Here is a 15,389-nt window from a genome sequence, read left to right on the forward strand (position 1 = left end):
CCGCGCACTGCCTGCCGGGAATTGTAGTTTCGGTGAGGCGGGCCCGGCTAGTCCAGTGGCCGCGCTCCGGTGTCGCGGCCCCAGAAGGCCGAGGCGGAAGTGGAAAGGCCACCCTGGGTAGCGAGGGCGCGGGGTTAGCGGGCGCGGGTTGCCGAGGAGGGGCTGGGGCTCAGGAAGGGCGCGTGCGCGGCGACAGTCTCCGGGGGAGGAGGCAGGGCAAGGCTAGGCGCCGGGGGGCTGGTGGTCGGGGTATCCAGTCTGGAAGATGCACAAGAGGAAGGGACCCCCGGGACCCCCAGGCCGAGGCGCCGCCGCTGCCCGCCAGGTGAGTCTGCGCCCCACGGCCCCGGCGGGGAGCCCCTCCCCACCCGGTCACACGCTCAGGGGAGGGCCCCACCCCCCAGGGAAGCCCCGTCTCCGCCTCCTAGGTGAGCCCGGGTCCCTGCCCCCAGGTAAGGCCTGAACCCCCGAAGTACGGCCTGCTGGCGTTGCATCCCCCACCCCTGACTCGTGGCTCTCCACCCCTTGTTCAGGGCCACCTGTTGCCGCAACAGCTCCAATCAGGGAGGGGCAGCAGTCAGACCGCCACATCAAACCCTTGCATCAGCCTATTCAGGTCACGCTCTTTATTCCCATTGTAAGGATGAGCACACTAAGGCCCAGAGAGGTGAAGACACCTACCCAAGGTCATAGGGATCAGCAGCCTGGCCAGCACCAGGTGCACATCCAGAGTTACATCCCTTAGCCTACCCCTTATCCCATAGGACTGTGACTTGGCCCTTTCCTCCCTGCCCCAGACACCTGGAGGAGTTTGACTTGTCTCAGCTTTGATAGGGGAGCCCAGGGCATGGCCAAGTGCTCAACTATTAGAGTCCAACCTGAAGTTCCCTCCTGGCGCCTACACAGCTTAACTTCACAGCTCTGAGTCATAGTTCTCTCATCTGTAAAATGGAGACCCAGAAGAGTCCCTGTTTCACAGGACAGTCCTGAAGATTCATTGGCATAGTTTATGGAAAGTGCTAGAACATAGCACTCAATAAATGTTATCACTATCATTATTCCTAGAAGATAGAACATATATAATTGCCAACATTTGGCTGATTTTGACCTACATCTAGGCAGTTTCATACCCCTAGTATCATGTTGTGATTGGTCATTCACCACAATAGGGAGAGAGGTGTATGTGGCCAAGGCCCACTTTGAACTTCGACTATGTTGCCAGAGCTTCTAATTGCTCTTGATGCCCCAACCTTCCTGCACAGCCCCCTCGGGGTTTGGAGGCTGCTGGAAGGAAAAGCCCAGGTGTGCAGAGTGGCTTTGCTTAGGGCAAAGTGTGCGGTCTGCTTCCCTTGGTGATCTTGAGTAGCCGCACATCTCAGATGCAGGTTCAGAGAACAAAACTAGGTCTCTCCACCTGCCCTTTGCCTCATTTGATCTGTGCCAAAGGGCTAGGCCCATCTTGGGACACCTGTTGCAGACTGGACCTGCTGGCACTCCCCAGGGAATGGCTTGTCTAGGAAGACCTTGTTTTCTTCCTTCCCTGGGGACTCTGGGTTCATCCTGGCTGCCTCTGGCCAAGCAGGACAACCCAAGGGCTGATTGGACCCTTGTTGTTCCCACAGCTTGGCCTGCTGGTCGACCTCTCTCCAGATGGCTTAATGATCCCCGAGGATGGAGTGAACCATGAGGAACTAGAGGCTGAGTTCTTGGCCTTGGTGGGGGATCAGCCCCCAGCCCTAGAGAAGCTCAGAGGCAAAGGTAAGATGCTTAACATACTTCTGAACATTTTTGGATCTCCTCCTGTGGGCTGAGCTTGGAGCTGGGCACTGGGTAGACAGGGGAAGGAAAACAGAGGGAGTTCCCTCCTGGAGCACACGGTCTGAGAGAGGAAGCAGTCAACTCTGGACACAGACTGAGGATGTGAATCCCAGCACTTACCCACCATGTCATCTGTGCCGGCCTTGGTTTTCCCATCTGTAAAATGGGAATAGTACTTGTTCACATCATAGGAGTCAATCTAGGGCTCGTAAGGCCCTTCCCAAGAGCTTACTGACACATAATACACCTGTGTTATCATCAGTCCCAACCTCTAACTTTCTGTCCCATGATTCGGGTGGGGTGGGGAAGCACAGAGCTTGGAGAGATCTGTGAGTTGGGGTGGAATTCCTGCAGGAACCACTTACCAACAGCCAGGTGATGAGTTAGCCATGTTTCCAGGAGGGGTCACAGCAGGTGCAAAGGCCATGGGGTAGGTGGTGGGGGGCAGAGGACTCTGCAGTGGTTGAGTAGAGTTGGAGCCTTGAGGCTAAAAAAGCCTTCAGACGTTTTAGCTGCTAGTCAGTCCTTGTTCCATGTGGGTCTCATCTTTATGGATCTGCCTCCTCGCTGCAATGCATTTGATTTGGGGACCCTCAAAAGTGGTAAGAAAGTTGGAGCCCCTTGCAAAGAAGCAGGAGCAAAGCGGTGCTCAGCTTTCGTGTTTCGGCTCTTATGTCGTAAACGATGGTCCTTCCTGGTCTGTTCAGTGCCACGCTTTTCTCATTTTCCTGCTTTTTGTTGGTGATTTCACTGTTCAAAATGGTCCCAAGCAAAAAGGTCAAGCGCTGATGACAGGTCCTAGGAGCACAGAGGACTGTGAGGTGACTTGCAGAGGTTAACCTCACTCAGGTGCGAGTGCACGTTCTGTTGGCCACGTGTTCAGTGTTCACTAGTCAGCACAGATATTCAGCAAGATGTCTTCAAAGAGAAGCACCCAAAAGCAAAGTTGGGTATTGATCACTTAGTAAAAATGTTGTGCCAGGGGCTGGGGCTGGGGCTCAGGTAGAGGCCCTGAGTCCATCCTCAGCACCACATAAAAATAAGTAAATAAAATAAAGGTATTGTGTCCGACTACAACTAAAAAATAAATATTTGTTAAAAAAATGTAGTGCCCAGAAGCTCACAGGGACCTGACCCTGCACCTCATGTCCCAGCAATGAGCTAACATCCACCAGCTCAGCCTCCTAGGCAGGTTTCTAGAGCAGAGCTCTTCTGAGTAATGGGCATAAGGTGAATAATAAAAGACCAGGGGTGCAGTGTCCCCCTGATTCATGGTTTTTCTTCTGTGGTTTCAGTTATCCACAGTCAATCACAGTTGACTGGAAATAGTCAATGGAAGATTCCAGAAACAAACAATTCATAAGCCAAATTGCAAGGTGTCCTAATTAGTGTGATGAAATCTCCCAGCATCCTGTCCAAGGTGTGAATCATCCCTTGGTCCAGTGTATCCACACTGTGTGTGCTGCCTGCCCATTATCACTGAGCAGCCATCTGGATTGTCAGGTCCACTCTCGGCAGCACGGTGCTTGTGTTTGAGTGACCCTCCCTGCACTTGATGGCCCCAAAGCACAAGAGTACTGATACAAAGCAGGCATGAGGGCACAGACCATGGAAGGACAGAAGTTTTGGTGCTAACGTGGCAATGCTCAGGGTGTATAGGAAAATACTTAGTAGGTAGAGGGTTTGGTATTATCCGTGGTTTTGGACGTCACAGGTGGCCTGGAGTGTGTTCTCTGTGGATGAGGGCAGCCTGTGGTGCATTCTAAGACCTTTGTTTACCTTTAGTCCCCACAATCTACCCATGCAGAAGGAACCGTTATCCCTGGGTAACAGATGGGGAAACTCTAGCCCAGAGAGGTGAAGTGACTTGCCCAAGGTCACACAGGGAGAACGTTGCAGAGCTGGGATTTGAACTCAGGTAGCCTGGCCCCAGAACTGAGCTGGATAAAGAAGACATGAGTCCAGGGACATGTGGCAGGAGGGTGGCATCGTGCAGGGAGGGCTCAAGGATTCTGGGGTGCCGTGAAGGGCAGGCAAGGCACCTGCTGCCCTGCTGCTGACCTCTGTGCCCTCAGGGCCTGGGTGTCTGGGATGGGAGGTTGGGGACCTTAGGGGACAGTGGTCTAGCGGAGGCCTCCTGCCACCAGGTCCCCTGCCCATGGAGGCCATTGAGAAGATGGCCAGGTTGTGTATGCGAGACCCAGACGAGGAGGAGGAGGAGGAGGGGACGGACGACGATGACGTGGAGGCCGACGACGCGCTGCTGGTGAGCGCCGAGCCCGGGGAGGCCTCTCCCTGGCCCCATCCAGCGGCTGCGGCTGCGTGTCCACCCTGGCTGTCTCCCACAGGCGGAGCTAAACGAGGTCCTCGGGGAAGACGAGAAGGTGCTAGAGCCCCCGCCACCTGTGGCCCAGGTACAGCTCCCCCGAGCCCCCCCCTGGTCTGAGTCAAGGCTCACGGGTGGCCTTTTCAGCCATGTGACCTGACAGGCGACAGGAGCCTCTGTGCCGAAGTTCTCCCTATGGAGACCCTGGTCTCTGCCCTCCTGGGTGGGGGGGCTGCGGGGGGCGTGTGTCAGCTCCAGGAAGGGTCGACGGGAAGCCGAGGAGGGTCACCACCCAGACTGTGCCCGGCTCCCCGCAGCCGAAGCCCTCGGCCCCCCACCTGGGGCTGGAGGCCACCCTGCAGGAGCGCCTGGCCCTCTACCAGTCAGCCATCGAAAGCGCCAGGCAAGCTGGGGACAGCGCCAAGACACGGCGCTACGACCGGGGGCTCAAGGTGAGTGGGCGGGCAGGTCTGGGACAAGCCCCAGCACCAGGCTCCGGCCCCTGACCCCGCCCATGCCTCTCCCCAGACGCTGGAAAACCTGCTGGCCTCTGTCCGGAAGGGCAATGCCATCGATGAAGGGGACATCCCGCCACCTGTGGCTGTAGGAAAGGGCCCAGCAGCTACACCCAGCCACATGCCGGCACCTCCCCCGCTGGTCCCCACAAACCCGCCCACCCCGGAGCCCAGGGTCACCCTGGAGAGCCCTCCTGCCTCTGCCCCAGCCTCGGCCCCAGGCTCGGCTAAGCCCCAGCTGCCCCCAGGTAGGCCGTGGGCAGGGCCAGGGAGCACCTGGTGGGGTGGCTGTGTGTAGGCCCCCTCCTATACGCAGAGTGCGTCCTTCCACACCGCGACTGTCATTCAGCCTTCAAAGGAAGGCAGTCCTGGTGTGGGCTGTGATGGGGTACACTGTGAGGACAGTGTGCTGAGTGACCAGGTCAGTCACAGCAGGCACCCAGAGTCCACGCGTAGGAGGCCCCTGGCAGAGTCCTAGGGATAGAGATGGGACACGGAACAGTGGCTGCCAGACGGGCGCGGGGACACAGTGGTTAATGGGATCAGAGTTTCAGTTGGGAAGATGAGAAGGTTCTGGAGATGGGCGGCCGTGATGGTTGCACAGTGTGACCGCAGTTGACACCACTGACTTTTATACTTAAAAATGGTTTCAAGTGGGCATGGTGACGCCGCCCATAACCCAGCTACTCAGGAGGCTGAGGCAGGAGGATTGCAAGTTTGAGGCCAGACTTGGCAACTAGTGAGATCCTGTGTCAAAAAAAAGAGAGGGGGGCTGGGGATGTGGCCCAGTGGTAGAACGCCCCTGGGTTCCATCCCTAACACCACGCAGACACACACACAAGAGGTTAAAATGGAAGATGGAAAATTTTGTGTTGTGTCTATTTTACCACAGTTATTTTAAGATTTATATATCTTCATGTTTTAAATTTTTATTTTATTTCATTTATACATTTTGAGGGAAGGGACACTGAACCCTGGGGCTGTTACTACTGAGCCACATCCCCAGCCTGTGTTTTTTATTTTTTAATTTTGAGACAGGTCTCACTAAGTTGCTGAGGCTGGCTTTGGACTTTTGATCCTCCTGCCTCAGCCTCCCGAACTCCTGGGATTCCAGGTGTGTGCCACTGCTCCCAGTAAAATATTTTAAAATAGACAAAATAAGTGAATGTTGGTGAGTTTGAAATCACCAAGGTTGTTCACATATATTAGATTTAAAAGAATGGTGTTGGGTCTGGGGATGTAGCTCAGTGGTAGAGAGAGTGCGTGCTTAACATGTGTGAGGCCTTGGGTTCCATACCCAGAACCATTTCTAAATGTCAGTATTTGTAAGATGCTAGGTGTAAGAACCTTGTATACTTTAAAAAAAAAGAATATATATATATATATATATATATATATATATATATATATATTTAGTTGTAGATAGGCACTTTGTGTTATTTACTTATTTCTATGTGGTTCTGAAGATCGAACCCAGTGCCTCACACGTGCTAGGCAAGTGTTCTGCCGCTGAGCTACAGCCACAGCCCCCCTTGTATACTTGCCAGCCTCAGCAACTTAGCAAGGCCCTAAGCAATTCAGTGAGACCCTGTCTCCAAATAAAATACAAATAGGGCCGAGGATATGGCTCAGTGGCTGAGTGCCCCTGAGTTCAATCCCCAGTGCCAAAAAAAAAAAAAAAAAAAGACTAAAAAATGACAGATGTCAAAAATGTGAGCATTCATAAATCTAGAATTCTCTTGGGGACAAAACTACAGTGGCTGTACAGCGTTCCTGGCCTGGGGTGATCCTTCTTGGGGAGGCAGCGTCCCTCTCAGAGCCTCAGTTTAGGCAGCTGTCAAGGGGCCCGTGACCGTCGTGGCCATGGGGGAGCCCAGGTTCGCGGCTTCTGGTGCTCGGTTCTCTCCTTCAGGCCCCTGCAGCTCCCTGGCCCAGCTGCAGAGCCGCCAGCACGAGTACAAACTGGCCGCCCTCCACGCCAAGCAGCAGGGAGACACAGCTGCCGCCACCAGACACTTCCGCGTGGCCAAGGTGCGTCCCCCTGACGGTGGGGGGGGACAGGGTGCTTCCATGTGGAGTCAGGCAACCCACGTTTGAGGGCTGCTTGGCCACTGGCCGGCCCTCGGGGCTGTCCCCGTGGAGCCTCAGGTTACCTGCCCTGTAAGGGCACGGCACTGCAGGAGGATCCAGAGGACGGTGCAAGGAGGGGCTGGAGCCCGGACGCCTCTGTTGTGTGGCAGGGCCAGGGCGTCCCCTGGGACCCCGGCCCCACTGCAGCCTCTCCCCTGATCCCCCCCTTCCTTCTCCCAGAGCTTCGATGCCGTGTTGGAGGCCCTGAGCCGAGGGGAGCCCGTGGACCTGTCCCGCCTGCCCCCTCCACCTGGTGAGGACCCACCGAGCCCACCCTCTGGGACAGCCTGATGCTGCTGCCTGTTACTCAGTCCCACCAGCCTGGGTGGGGGTCAGGGTTGTCAAGCAGGCCTCTTGTTGGACTGGACCTCTCTGTCCCCAGACCAGCTGCCCCCAGACCCACCGTCACCAACACCACCGCCCCCAGCTCCAGCCACAGCACCCACCACACCAGGTAGGCTGCGTGGGCCCTCGGGTGGGCAGGCCAGCACAAGACCAGCTCCTGTTCCCTGAACCCTTAACCTGCCCCCCACCCTGTCCGGCCCAGAGGTTCCCCCGCCCCCGCGGACCCTCCTGGAGGCCCTGGAGCAGCGGATGGAGCGATACCATGTAGCCGCAGCCCAGGCCAAGGCCAAGGGTGACCCGCGGAAGGCCCGCATGCACGAGCGCATTGTCAAGGTGCGTGGGGGACAGTGGGCAGCTCCGGGGACCTCGCTCGGCGCCCTGACACCTGTGTGTCCCACAGCAATACCAAGATGCGATCCGAGCCCACAAGGCGGGCCGAGCCGTGGACGTGGCTGAGCTGCCGGTGCCCCCAGGTAGGCTCCGCCTGTCCCCAGTCTCGCAGCCTCTGGGCCTTCACGGGCTCTGTCCCGTCTCCTGGCGCAGGGAGCCGGCAGCCAGCCAGACTTGGGGACCTCTGCAAGCCTGGTTCAGAGGGTGGGCCAGAGTCTGTCCTGACAGAAGCGTTTGCCAGGGAGATTGGCAAGCGCTGGAGATGGGGGCGTCTGGACACTGCCCACTGCCTTACCCCCACCCCTTCCCAGTCGTCGGGCGCTGGCCGTCCGCTCACTTGGCTCTCCCCAGCCCCGAGGGCCAGGAGCCTCTTCAGTTGTCAGAGCTGCTGCGGGTCCCCCATGAGGGTGGCCATCTGTCCACATCTTAGGCCCCCCTTATCCTGGAGGCCTCCAGCCAGATCACCCCCAGTGTCCCGCACACCTCCTCACACAGAGGACACCCCAGGACCTGCTTCTTGGAGTCCCGTGGAGTCCTGGGGCCTGGGAAGGGAGGCCGCTGGGCCGAGGGTGGTGGGAATGGCGCAGGCCCAGCAGCAGCTCCTCCCTTGGCTTCAGAGTAGACCACAGGCCCGGGCTCCTCAGGTGGGGACCCGTGTCCACCCCACTCACTGCGCCTCCGCCGGCCGGGCAGGCTTTCCTCCCATCCAGGGCCTGGAGGCCAGTGAGCCTGCCCAGCAGAGCCTGGTGGGGGTCCTGGAGACGGCCATGAAGCTGGCCAGCCAGGACGAAGGCCCGGAGGACGAGGAGGATGAGGCCCCGAGGAAGGTGAGAGGCTGAGGCAGGGGGTGGCAGGGAGCTAGTCCTGAGAGTCCCAGGTGTGAACCAGCCTCGCGCCCCGCGCCCCCACTTCCTGGCGGTGGGCAGGCATTCTGCTCATTCTGCTCTGAGCCTCGGTCCCCTCAGCTGGACGGTGGGCATGGCCAGAACCCCTGCCTCCAGGGCTGCTGAGGACCCCTAGGCGCCAGGTCGTGGGTGTTAAACGCCAGGTCCTTGCTGGTGTCAGCCGGCCTGGGAGTGGCTCTGACGGCCCTGGAAACTCACTTCCGTCCCCCTCAGCAGCAAGACGGCTCCTCGGCCCCGGTGGCCCAGCCCAAGGCCCCACCCCCAAGGGCCCCCCAGTCAGGATCAGCGCCAACAGCCAAAGCAGCCCCCAAAGCCACGTCCACCAGAGGTGAGCGCTCTCCCCTGCCCGGCTGCCTGCTCGTGGCCCTCCGGGCGGCCCACCGAGGTTCTCTGCCCACAGCCCAGCAGCAGCTGGCCTTCCTGGAGGGCCGCAAGAAGCAACTCCTGCAGGCCGCTCTGCGCGCCAAGCAGAAGAACGACGTGGAGGGTGCCAAGATGCACCTGCGCCAGGCCAAGGGGCTGGAGCCCATGCTGGAGGCCTCCCGCAACGGGCTGCCCGTGGACATCGCCAAGGTGAACCCTCAGGCCCAGGGGAACCGCCCAGGCGTCCGCTGGTCGGGCTGCAGCCCCTTGGCAGCTGTGGGATCTGGATGTATTAGTTAGGGTTGAGGCTAAGCTGCTATAACAAATAGGCCACCCCAAGGTAGCAGCCAGGGCGAGGCACACATGGTTCTTGCATAGAACCCTCAGCGCAGGCGGAGCCCTAAACGAGGGCCTCCAGGACCAGGCCTCCGTCCCTCTTGTTGCTCTGCCCCACCCCGGGGACACATGATCCAAGTGGCTCCCTGCCCTTCAGCCTCCAGCCCTTGGGAAGCAGTGAGAGAAAAAGGCAGAGCAGTTTCCTATAAGGAAGTGACATCACCTTTGCTTGTCTCCCAGTGGCCAGGATTGTCCCATGGCCACACCTAGCTGCAAAGGAGCCTGGGACATGTAGTCTCCTGCTGAGTCACTCTGTGCCTGACCCCTGTACCAGGCAAGGGGGGTCCCATGTGGAGGGGGGCAGTTAACGGACTCTGCCACCCCAGGAAGGACTGCTCGCTCTGCTCTGAGCATCTTTTCCCTCCTTGGGGAAGCGGGGACAGTGACTCCTGCCTTCGGGTCAGCCAGGACTCCTTGGCCATGAAACAGCAACCACAGTGGAAAATATTTACAGAGCTCATACCAGGTGTCCAGCCCTACCTGGGCACGGGGACAGAGCTTTGAGCAGCCAGACGAAAGTCCCCACCTCGTGGAGCCGCTGTCCTAGTAGGGAGACCATACGAGCACACAATAAGTACAGGCCCCCTACTGTGGCCCGAAGGACCCTGCATGATATACTCTGTCACCTCCCTCCCCGTCTCTTCCACCTGCTGCATCTCTTCCACCTGCTGCGTTGCTCCTGTCCTCCAGCTGTCACTCACATTCAGGCACACTCCAGTCTCGGGGCCTTTGCACATGCTGTCCTTTCCCTGGAATGTGCCCCGCCCCGCCCCGCCCGGCTCACTGCTGCCTCTTGAAGACTCTTGAAGTTTCCAGAAGGCTGCTCCCACCTCCCATCCAAAATCCCTCCCTTCAACCAGAACCCCCGCTCTTCCTCCCAACGTCATCCTTCCCGAAGCTTCTGCTGTCTGTTACTGCATCGCGAGGTTTGTGTTCCCCAGACAATGTCAGTCTCCTGCTGAGTGAGAGATTTTAGTCTCTTGTTCACTGCTGGTCCCCAGCCCCAGAGCAGGGCCTGCACACAGTAGGGGCTCTGTAAAGATGGCTTGGATGACAGGGACAGCTTCGTTGTGTCAGCGGAAGGGCCATGTGGCCAGTCCAGAGGGAGGGGGTGCAGCAGCAGGCAAGGGTGGCCTCCAGAGAGGAGTGAGAGCCTGCAGAACCCTCCGTGGGCATGCTGTGGCCAGCACAGGCCTGTCCCCATGAGCCTCTCTCCCTAGGTGCCGCCGGCTCCTGTCAACAAGGAGGACTTTGTCCTGGTCCAGCGGCCCGGCCCAGGCCTGTCTCCGGAGGCCGCCCGGCGGTATGGCGAGCTCACCAAGCTGATCAGGCAGCAGCACGAGGTGAGGCCCGCCTGGCCAGCCCACACAGCCTGCGGGCCCCCGCCCAGCCTGCGGCCCCCCCGCCCGGCCTCACTGCCTCTGCTCTCGTAGATGTGCCTGAACCACTCGAATCAGTTCACCCACCTGGGCAACATCGCTGAGGCCAGCAAGTAAGTGCATGGCTCCTGCCAGGCCATTGAGCCCCCAGCCTGGGCTGAGCCGGGGCCTGAGCAGGGCCTCTCGTCGCAGGTTTGAGAAACTGGCAGAGGGCTGCAAGCAGAGCATGGAGACTCTGAAGCAGGCCTTCGCCCGGGGTCTCCCAACGCCCGCCGCCCGCTTCGAGCAGAGGACATTTAACATCATCAAGTAAGGCCCCTGTCCCCACCTGGGACACCCGTGGGGAGGAGCTTGCTCCCTGGAAGCTGGTTTAGGACTCAGCTCTGGAAGAGTTTGGCGAGGAGGGGAGAGCACAGAACATGCAAAGACCCTGGGGCAGGCACAAGGTGCCAGTGAAGGGCTGTGGGCGGTGACAGACACTTTCGCTAACGCGTTTGGCGTAAAGATGCACCTTGCCCCAGGGGGGCCGAGGGAGCTCACAGGAGACCCCACATGTTGTGCTTGGGTGCTATTGGTCGTGGCCCCTGTTAAGTCCTCCTGCCCCTGAGGGACGGTGCCATTTCCCCACTAACTGTATGAGTTGGGCTTGGCCACTGAGCCTCGGGGTTCCTGCCACACTGGGAGCGCCCACCCCCATCTCCCTGTCACCTCGCCTCTCACCTGCCCCCCTCCCGGAGCTCTGTGGCCATCTCTCTGGGTCCCTCCTCCACACCAGCTGCTGCCTCTGCCCAGGCCCTCTTCCCCAGGCCTTGGGGTCGCTCCTTCTCGATATCCAGTGTCCTTATACTGTCTCCTCCCCTGGGAGCCCTCCTTGGTCACCCTGTATAGAGCAGCCCCTCCCGAGTGAGCTCTGCTCTGTCTCCTATTTGGAGTCTTGAATTCTTCTCTGGTTCTGTTATTGTGTTCACTGGGCATCTGTCCACTCAGTTAGTCAGACCCCCCCCCCCCAGGGATGGGGGTCTGTCTCGTTGACTTCTTTGCCCCCAGTAGCTAGGGCACTACTTGACACATAGTAGGACTCAAGAAATAGTAAGTGCAGGGCTGGGGCTGGGGCTCAGTGGTAGAGTGCTTGCCTAGCACATGCAAGGTGCTGGGTCCAACTCTCGGCACCACATAAAAATAAATAAAATAAAGCTATTGTATCCAACTACAACTAAGAAAAATAATAATAATAATAAGTGAAGGAAAGGTCCCGTAGCACCTAGGGCATGGGTTAACATATAGTAGGTACTCAAAAATATTGTCACGTGAAGAGAGGCCACCTAACAGCTAGGACACTGGTTAGCACATAGTAGGTACTCAAGAAATGTTAAAGGAAGGTCTCCCAGCAGCTAGCAATCTGACTGGCACATAGTCGGACTCAAGGAATATCAAGGAAAGTCTTGCAGCAGCTAAAGCATTAGCTACCACATAGTAGGACTCAAGAAAATTAACAGACATTTCCACAACAGCTAAGTCAGTGCTGGGGGTGTAGTAGGTGCTCAAGAAATGTTGTTTAATGAAAGAAGGCCCAGCAGCAAGGGTACTCAGTGGCACTCAGTAGGTCTCAAGGAATATTAAGGGAACGTCTCACCTCATGTAGGGGTGCCTAGTAGGTGCTCAAGAAATATTGCCCAGTGAAGAGGAGGTCCCCCACAGCAAGGACACTGGTGGGTGCATAGTGGGGAGCTCAAGAAATACTGCTAATGGAAGGGAAGGTCCCCAACAGTAAGGGCACTGGCTGGCACATAGTAGGTACCAAATAAGTACGTGCAGACCAAAGAAAGACCCAGAAGTCAGGCCATGGCAGAGCTGAACGGAGAACCGGTCTGTGACTCTAGAGGTGGCCAGGGCGGGGTTTTCAGGGGGGCCACCCCGGCTGAGGTGCCTGTTTCCCGCCCGGAAGGATCTTTTCCGACCTAAGCAGCAGCGACATGCTCCTCTTCATCGTGAAGGGCGTCAACCTGCCCACGCCCCCAGGTGAGGGGTTGAGGCCGGGCTGGGGGCAGGGACCGCCTCTCTGCCCCGCTGGAACCCTCGTTTGCCCGCAGGGCTGTCCCCCGGCGACCTGGACATCTTTGTGCGGTTCGACTTCCCCTATCCCAATGTGGTAGGTGGGCAGCCTCGCGGGGCAGGGCCCAGCCCCAGCGGGAAGTCCAAGGCCGGCCCTGAGCGCTGACCACCTTCCCGCCCCCGACCCAGGAGGAAGCTCAGAAAGACAAGACCAGCGTGGTCAGGAACACGGACTCACCAGGTGAGCCAGGGTGCCCCGCCCCGCTGCCCAGGGAGCCCTTGGTGTCCGGCCCCCAACCTCCTCCCCCTCCGCCCCCTGCAGAATTCAAGGAGCAGTTCAAGCTAAGCATCAACCGCGGCCACCGCGGCTTCCGCAGGGCCATCCAGACCAAGGGCATCAAGTTTGAAGTGGTGCACAAGGGGTGAGCGCAGGGCGCAGGGCGGTGTGGGAGGGGGTGGCACAGCCCTGAACCCACCGACCTGCTCCCGCCCACAGGGGGCTGTTCAAGACCGACCGCGTGCTGGGAACAGCCCAGCTGAAGCTGGACACCTTGGAGACGGCCTGCGAGGTCCGGGAAATCCTCGAGGTGAGGGGTACCTTTTCTGAGACACCCAAAAGTCCCTCCTCCCAGGCCTCCCCACTGCCCGGCCGCGTGCACCCAGGACCAGGACCGCTGCCCTGTGGACAGCTGGGCCGCGTCCCCGGGCAGTGTCATGGTTCTCCCGGGTCCTGGCCCTGGTCCCCCAGCCCTGCCTACTTCCCACTGCCAGTGTCCCCTCACTCCACCCAGGTCCTTGATGGTCGCCGGCCCACAGGGGGGCGGCTGGAGGTGATGGTCCGGATCCGGGAGCCACTGACCACTCAGCAGTTGGAGACGACGACTGAGAGGTGGCTGGTGATCGACCCTGTGCCAGCGGCTGTGCCCACAGTGAGACGCTGCCCACCGGCACCCAGGGAGGGGGGCTTTGCTCAGGGGCCTCAAGACTCACAGGACTCTGTCCCCTGCAGCAGGTCACTGGGCCTAAAGGGAGGGCACCGCCCATTCCTGCCCCCTCGAGGGAGCCAGGGAACAGGTAGGTGGCTTCATCTCAGTCCCTCCTGGACAGTCCCCATCAGGCACAGATTGAACCATGTCCCTGTCCTGCTTCAATACCTTTCCTAGCACCCTTGTTCTGGAGGATCCAGCTTAAACTCCTCCCTTGATATTTAAGACCTTCTGCCATCTGACCATTGCCAGAATATCCTGGCTTCTCTCTGCCGCTCCCTCCTATTGGAGGCCATGTCTGGTTCTTCCTGGCCTCTGAGCTCCTGTGTTCTGGTGCTCTTAGCACCGCTACCCCTGCCCACCCTTGCCCCCTTGTCTTCTGCCCAAGTCTGCCTCCTCCCTTGGGTCCCAACTTGGCTGCTGACTCCTGCAGGAACCCATCCTGACACAGTGGCCTGGGTGTGCGGCCATCTTCCAGCCTGGCTGTGAGCCCGGCAGCACTGGGGTGGGCCTGGTGTGTGTCCCCAGTGCCTGGGGAACCCATGGGGTGGGGTGGGGCGACCCCGCATTGCCTCCCTCCCCCCAGGTCGGCCCGGCCCCTGCACAGCCTCAGTGTGCTGGCCTTCGACCAGGAGCGACTGGAACGGAAGGTGGGTGCCGCCCTGTGGGGCTTGGGCTGGGCCCGGGGGCTGCAGGTCCAGGCTGGACGCTCAAGGCACCTTCTGGGCCCTCAGATCCTGGCCCTGAGGCAGGCGCGGCGGCCGGTGCCCCCCGAGGTGGCCCAGCAGTACCAGGACATCGTGCAGCGCAGCCAGTGGCAGAGGGCACAGCTGGAGCAGGGGGGTGCCAGCCTCCGGAGGGGTAGGGCTCCAGAGGGGACAGCGGCAACAGGGGCTTGGGGACCAGCATCTGGAGGGACAGGGGCACGGGGTGCGGGGCATGGAGTGGGCACCCAGATGCCCCAAGGTTAGGGGCTTGGGGCAGACAGGTGGGAGGCCGGCCTGCACCCTGAGACCCCCACAACCTGCAGAGTATGCGGCCCATCTGGAGCGCCAGCTGCAGTTCTACACCGAGGCCGCCCGGCGCCTGGGCAATGATGGCAGCAGGGTGAGCTGGGCAGCAGGGTGGGCTGGGCAGCAGGGTGGGCTGGGCGGGGGGAGGGCTGGGGGGGCAGGACTGCCCGCTGACCGCCCATCCCCCAGGACGCCGCCAAGGAGGCGCTGTACCGGCGGAACCTGGTCGAGAACGAGGTGAGTGCCCTGTGGGCCGGGTGGGCACCAGGTGCCGTGGCGGCCCTGACCCCGGCCTCTCCCCCAGCTACAGCGGCTCCGCAGGTGAGGGCTTGGCGCGCGGGCAGCCAGCCCTCGGCCCCTGCTGCTGGGAAGAGCTGACCTGGCCGCCAAGCAGACAATCAGCGGACAGTACATTCCGGACTCGTCCCCCGTCCAGGCCCCCAGCCCAGCTGGATGCCCCGACAGGGCCATCGGGGACAGTGCCCCTCACCCAGGCCTGGCTGGTTGGGCCCCGGGAGAGTCCTGTTTGCACATCCCAAGGGAGGGCGGCAGGGACCCAGCCACGAGAGCCCTGCAAGCACTTTACTTCCTGTCCCCCAGCCTCAGCCCCTCAGCCCTCCCACCACACCCCAAAGAAGCCACTAAGGCCACTGAGCCCTGCGGCCCCCGGGGGTTGCACCTGCCCAGGGCCCCAGGACCGAACGTGGAATAAACAGCCAGGGTCACATGGCTCAGCTCTCCTGTCTGTCTCTCACTCTGGCCCCGGGGCCA

At 59.8% G+C, this 15,389-nt stretch overlaps 1 protein-coding gene across 4 annotated transcripts; it reads left to right on the forward strand.

Annotated features, from left to right (window-relative positions):
- Window positions 1-38: 38 nt before the first annotated feature.
- CC2D1A (coiled-coil and C2 domain containing 1A) lies at window positions 39-15,349 on the forward strand. Of its 4 annotated transcripts, none has more exons than XM_081287132.1 (29): window positions 39-325; window positions 1,623-1,758; window positions 3,966-4,084; window positions 4,167-4,232; window positions 4,462-4,596; window positions 4,673-4,907; window positions 6,572-6,690; window positions 6,970-7,042; window positions 7,172-7,243; window positions 7,337-7,467; window positions 7,535-7,607; window positions 8,218-8,351; window positions 8,643-8,757; window positions 8,830-9,002; window positions 10,409-10,531; window positions 10,622-10,680; window positions 10,760-10,876; window positions 12,513-12,586; window positions 12,658-12,716; window positions 12,809-12,860; window positions 12,942-13,041; window positions 13,116-13,206; window positions 13,411-13,548; window positions 13,629-13,693; window positions 14,192-14,255; window positions 14,340-14,466; window positions 14,636-14,712; window positions 14,808-14,855; window positions 14,923-15,349. In XM_081287132.1, exons 1-29 carry the CDS (start codon window positions 266-268, stop codon window positions 14,941-14,943), a joined length of 2,856 nt encoding a protein of 951 aa, XP_081143258.1. In that variant the 5' UTR covers window positions 39-265; the 3' UTR covers window positions 14,944-15,349. The 4 variants fall into 4 exon arrangements, with proteins under 4 accessions (XP_081143258.1, XP_081143260.1, XP_081143259.1 ...); XM_081287134.1 differs by having other exon boundaries at window positions 13,632-13,693; XM_081287133.1 differs by having other exon boundaries at window positions 8,646-8,757.
- The last annotated feature ends 40 nt before the right edge of the window (window positions 15,350-15,389 follow it).

Source organism: Spermophilus citellus (assembly GCF_964194105.1).
Source record: "Spermophilus citellus genome assembly, chromosome: 3".
Classification (NCBI taxonomy): domain Eukaryota; kingdom Metazoa; phylum Chordata; class Mammalia; order Rodentia; family Sciuridae; genus Spermophilus; species Spermophilus citellus.

Excerpts from the sequence above, each read along its gene's own strand:
- CC2D1A (XM_081287132.1), top strand. The coding sequence starts at position 266 with ATGCACAAGAGGAAGGGACCCCCGGGACCCCCAGGCCGAGGCGCCGCC. Across the intron at positions 4,085-4,166 it reads AGGCCGACGACGCGCTGCTG|GCGGAGCTAAACGAGGTCCT; the intron begins GTGAGCGCCGAG and ends TGTCTCCCACAG. Across the intron at positions 7,244-7,336 it reads CACAGCACCCACCACACCAG|AGGTTCCCCCGCCCCCGCGG; the intron begins GTAGGCTGCGTG and ends TGTCCGGCCCAG.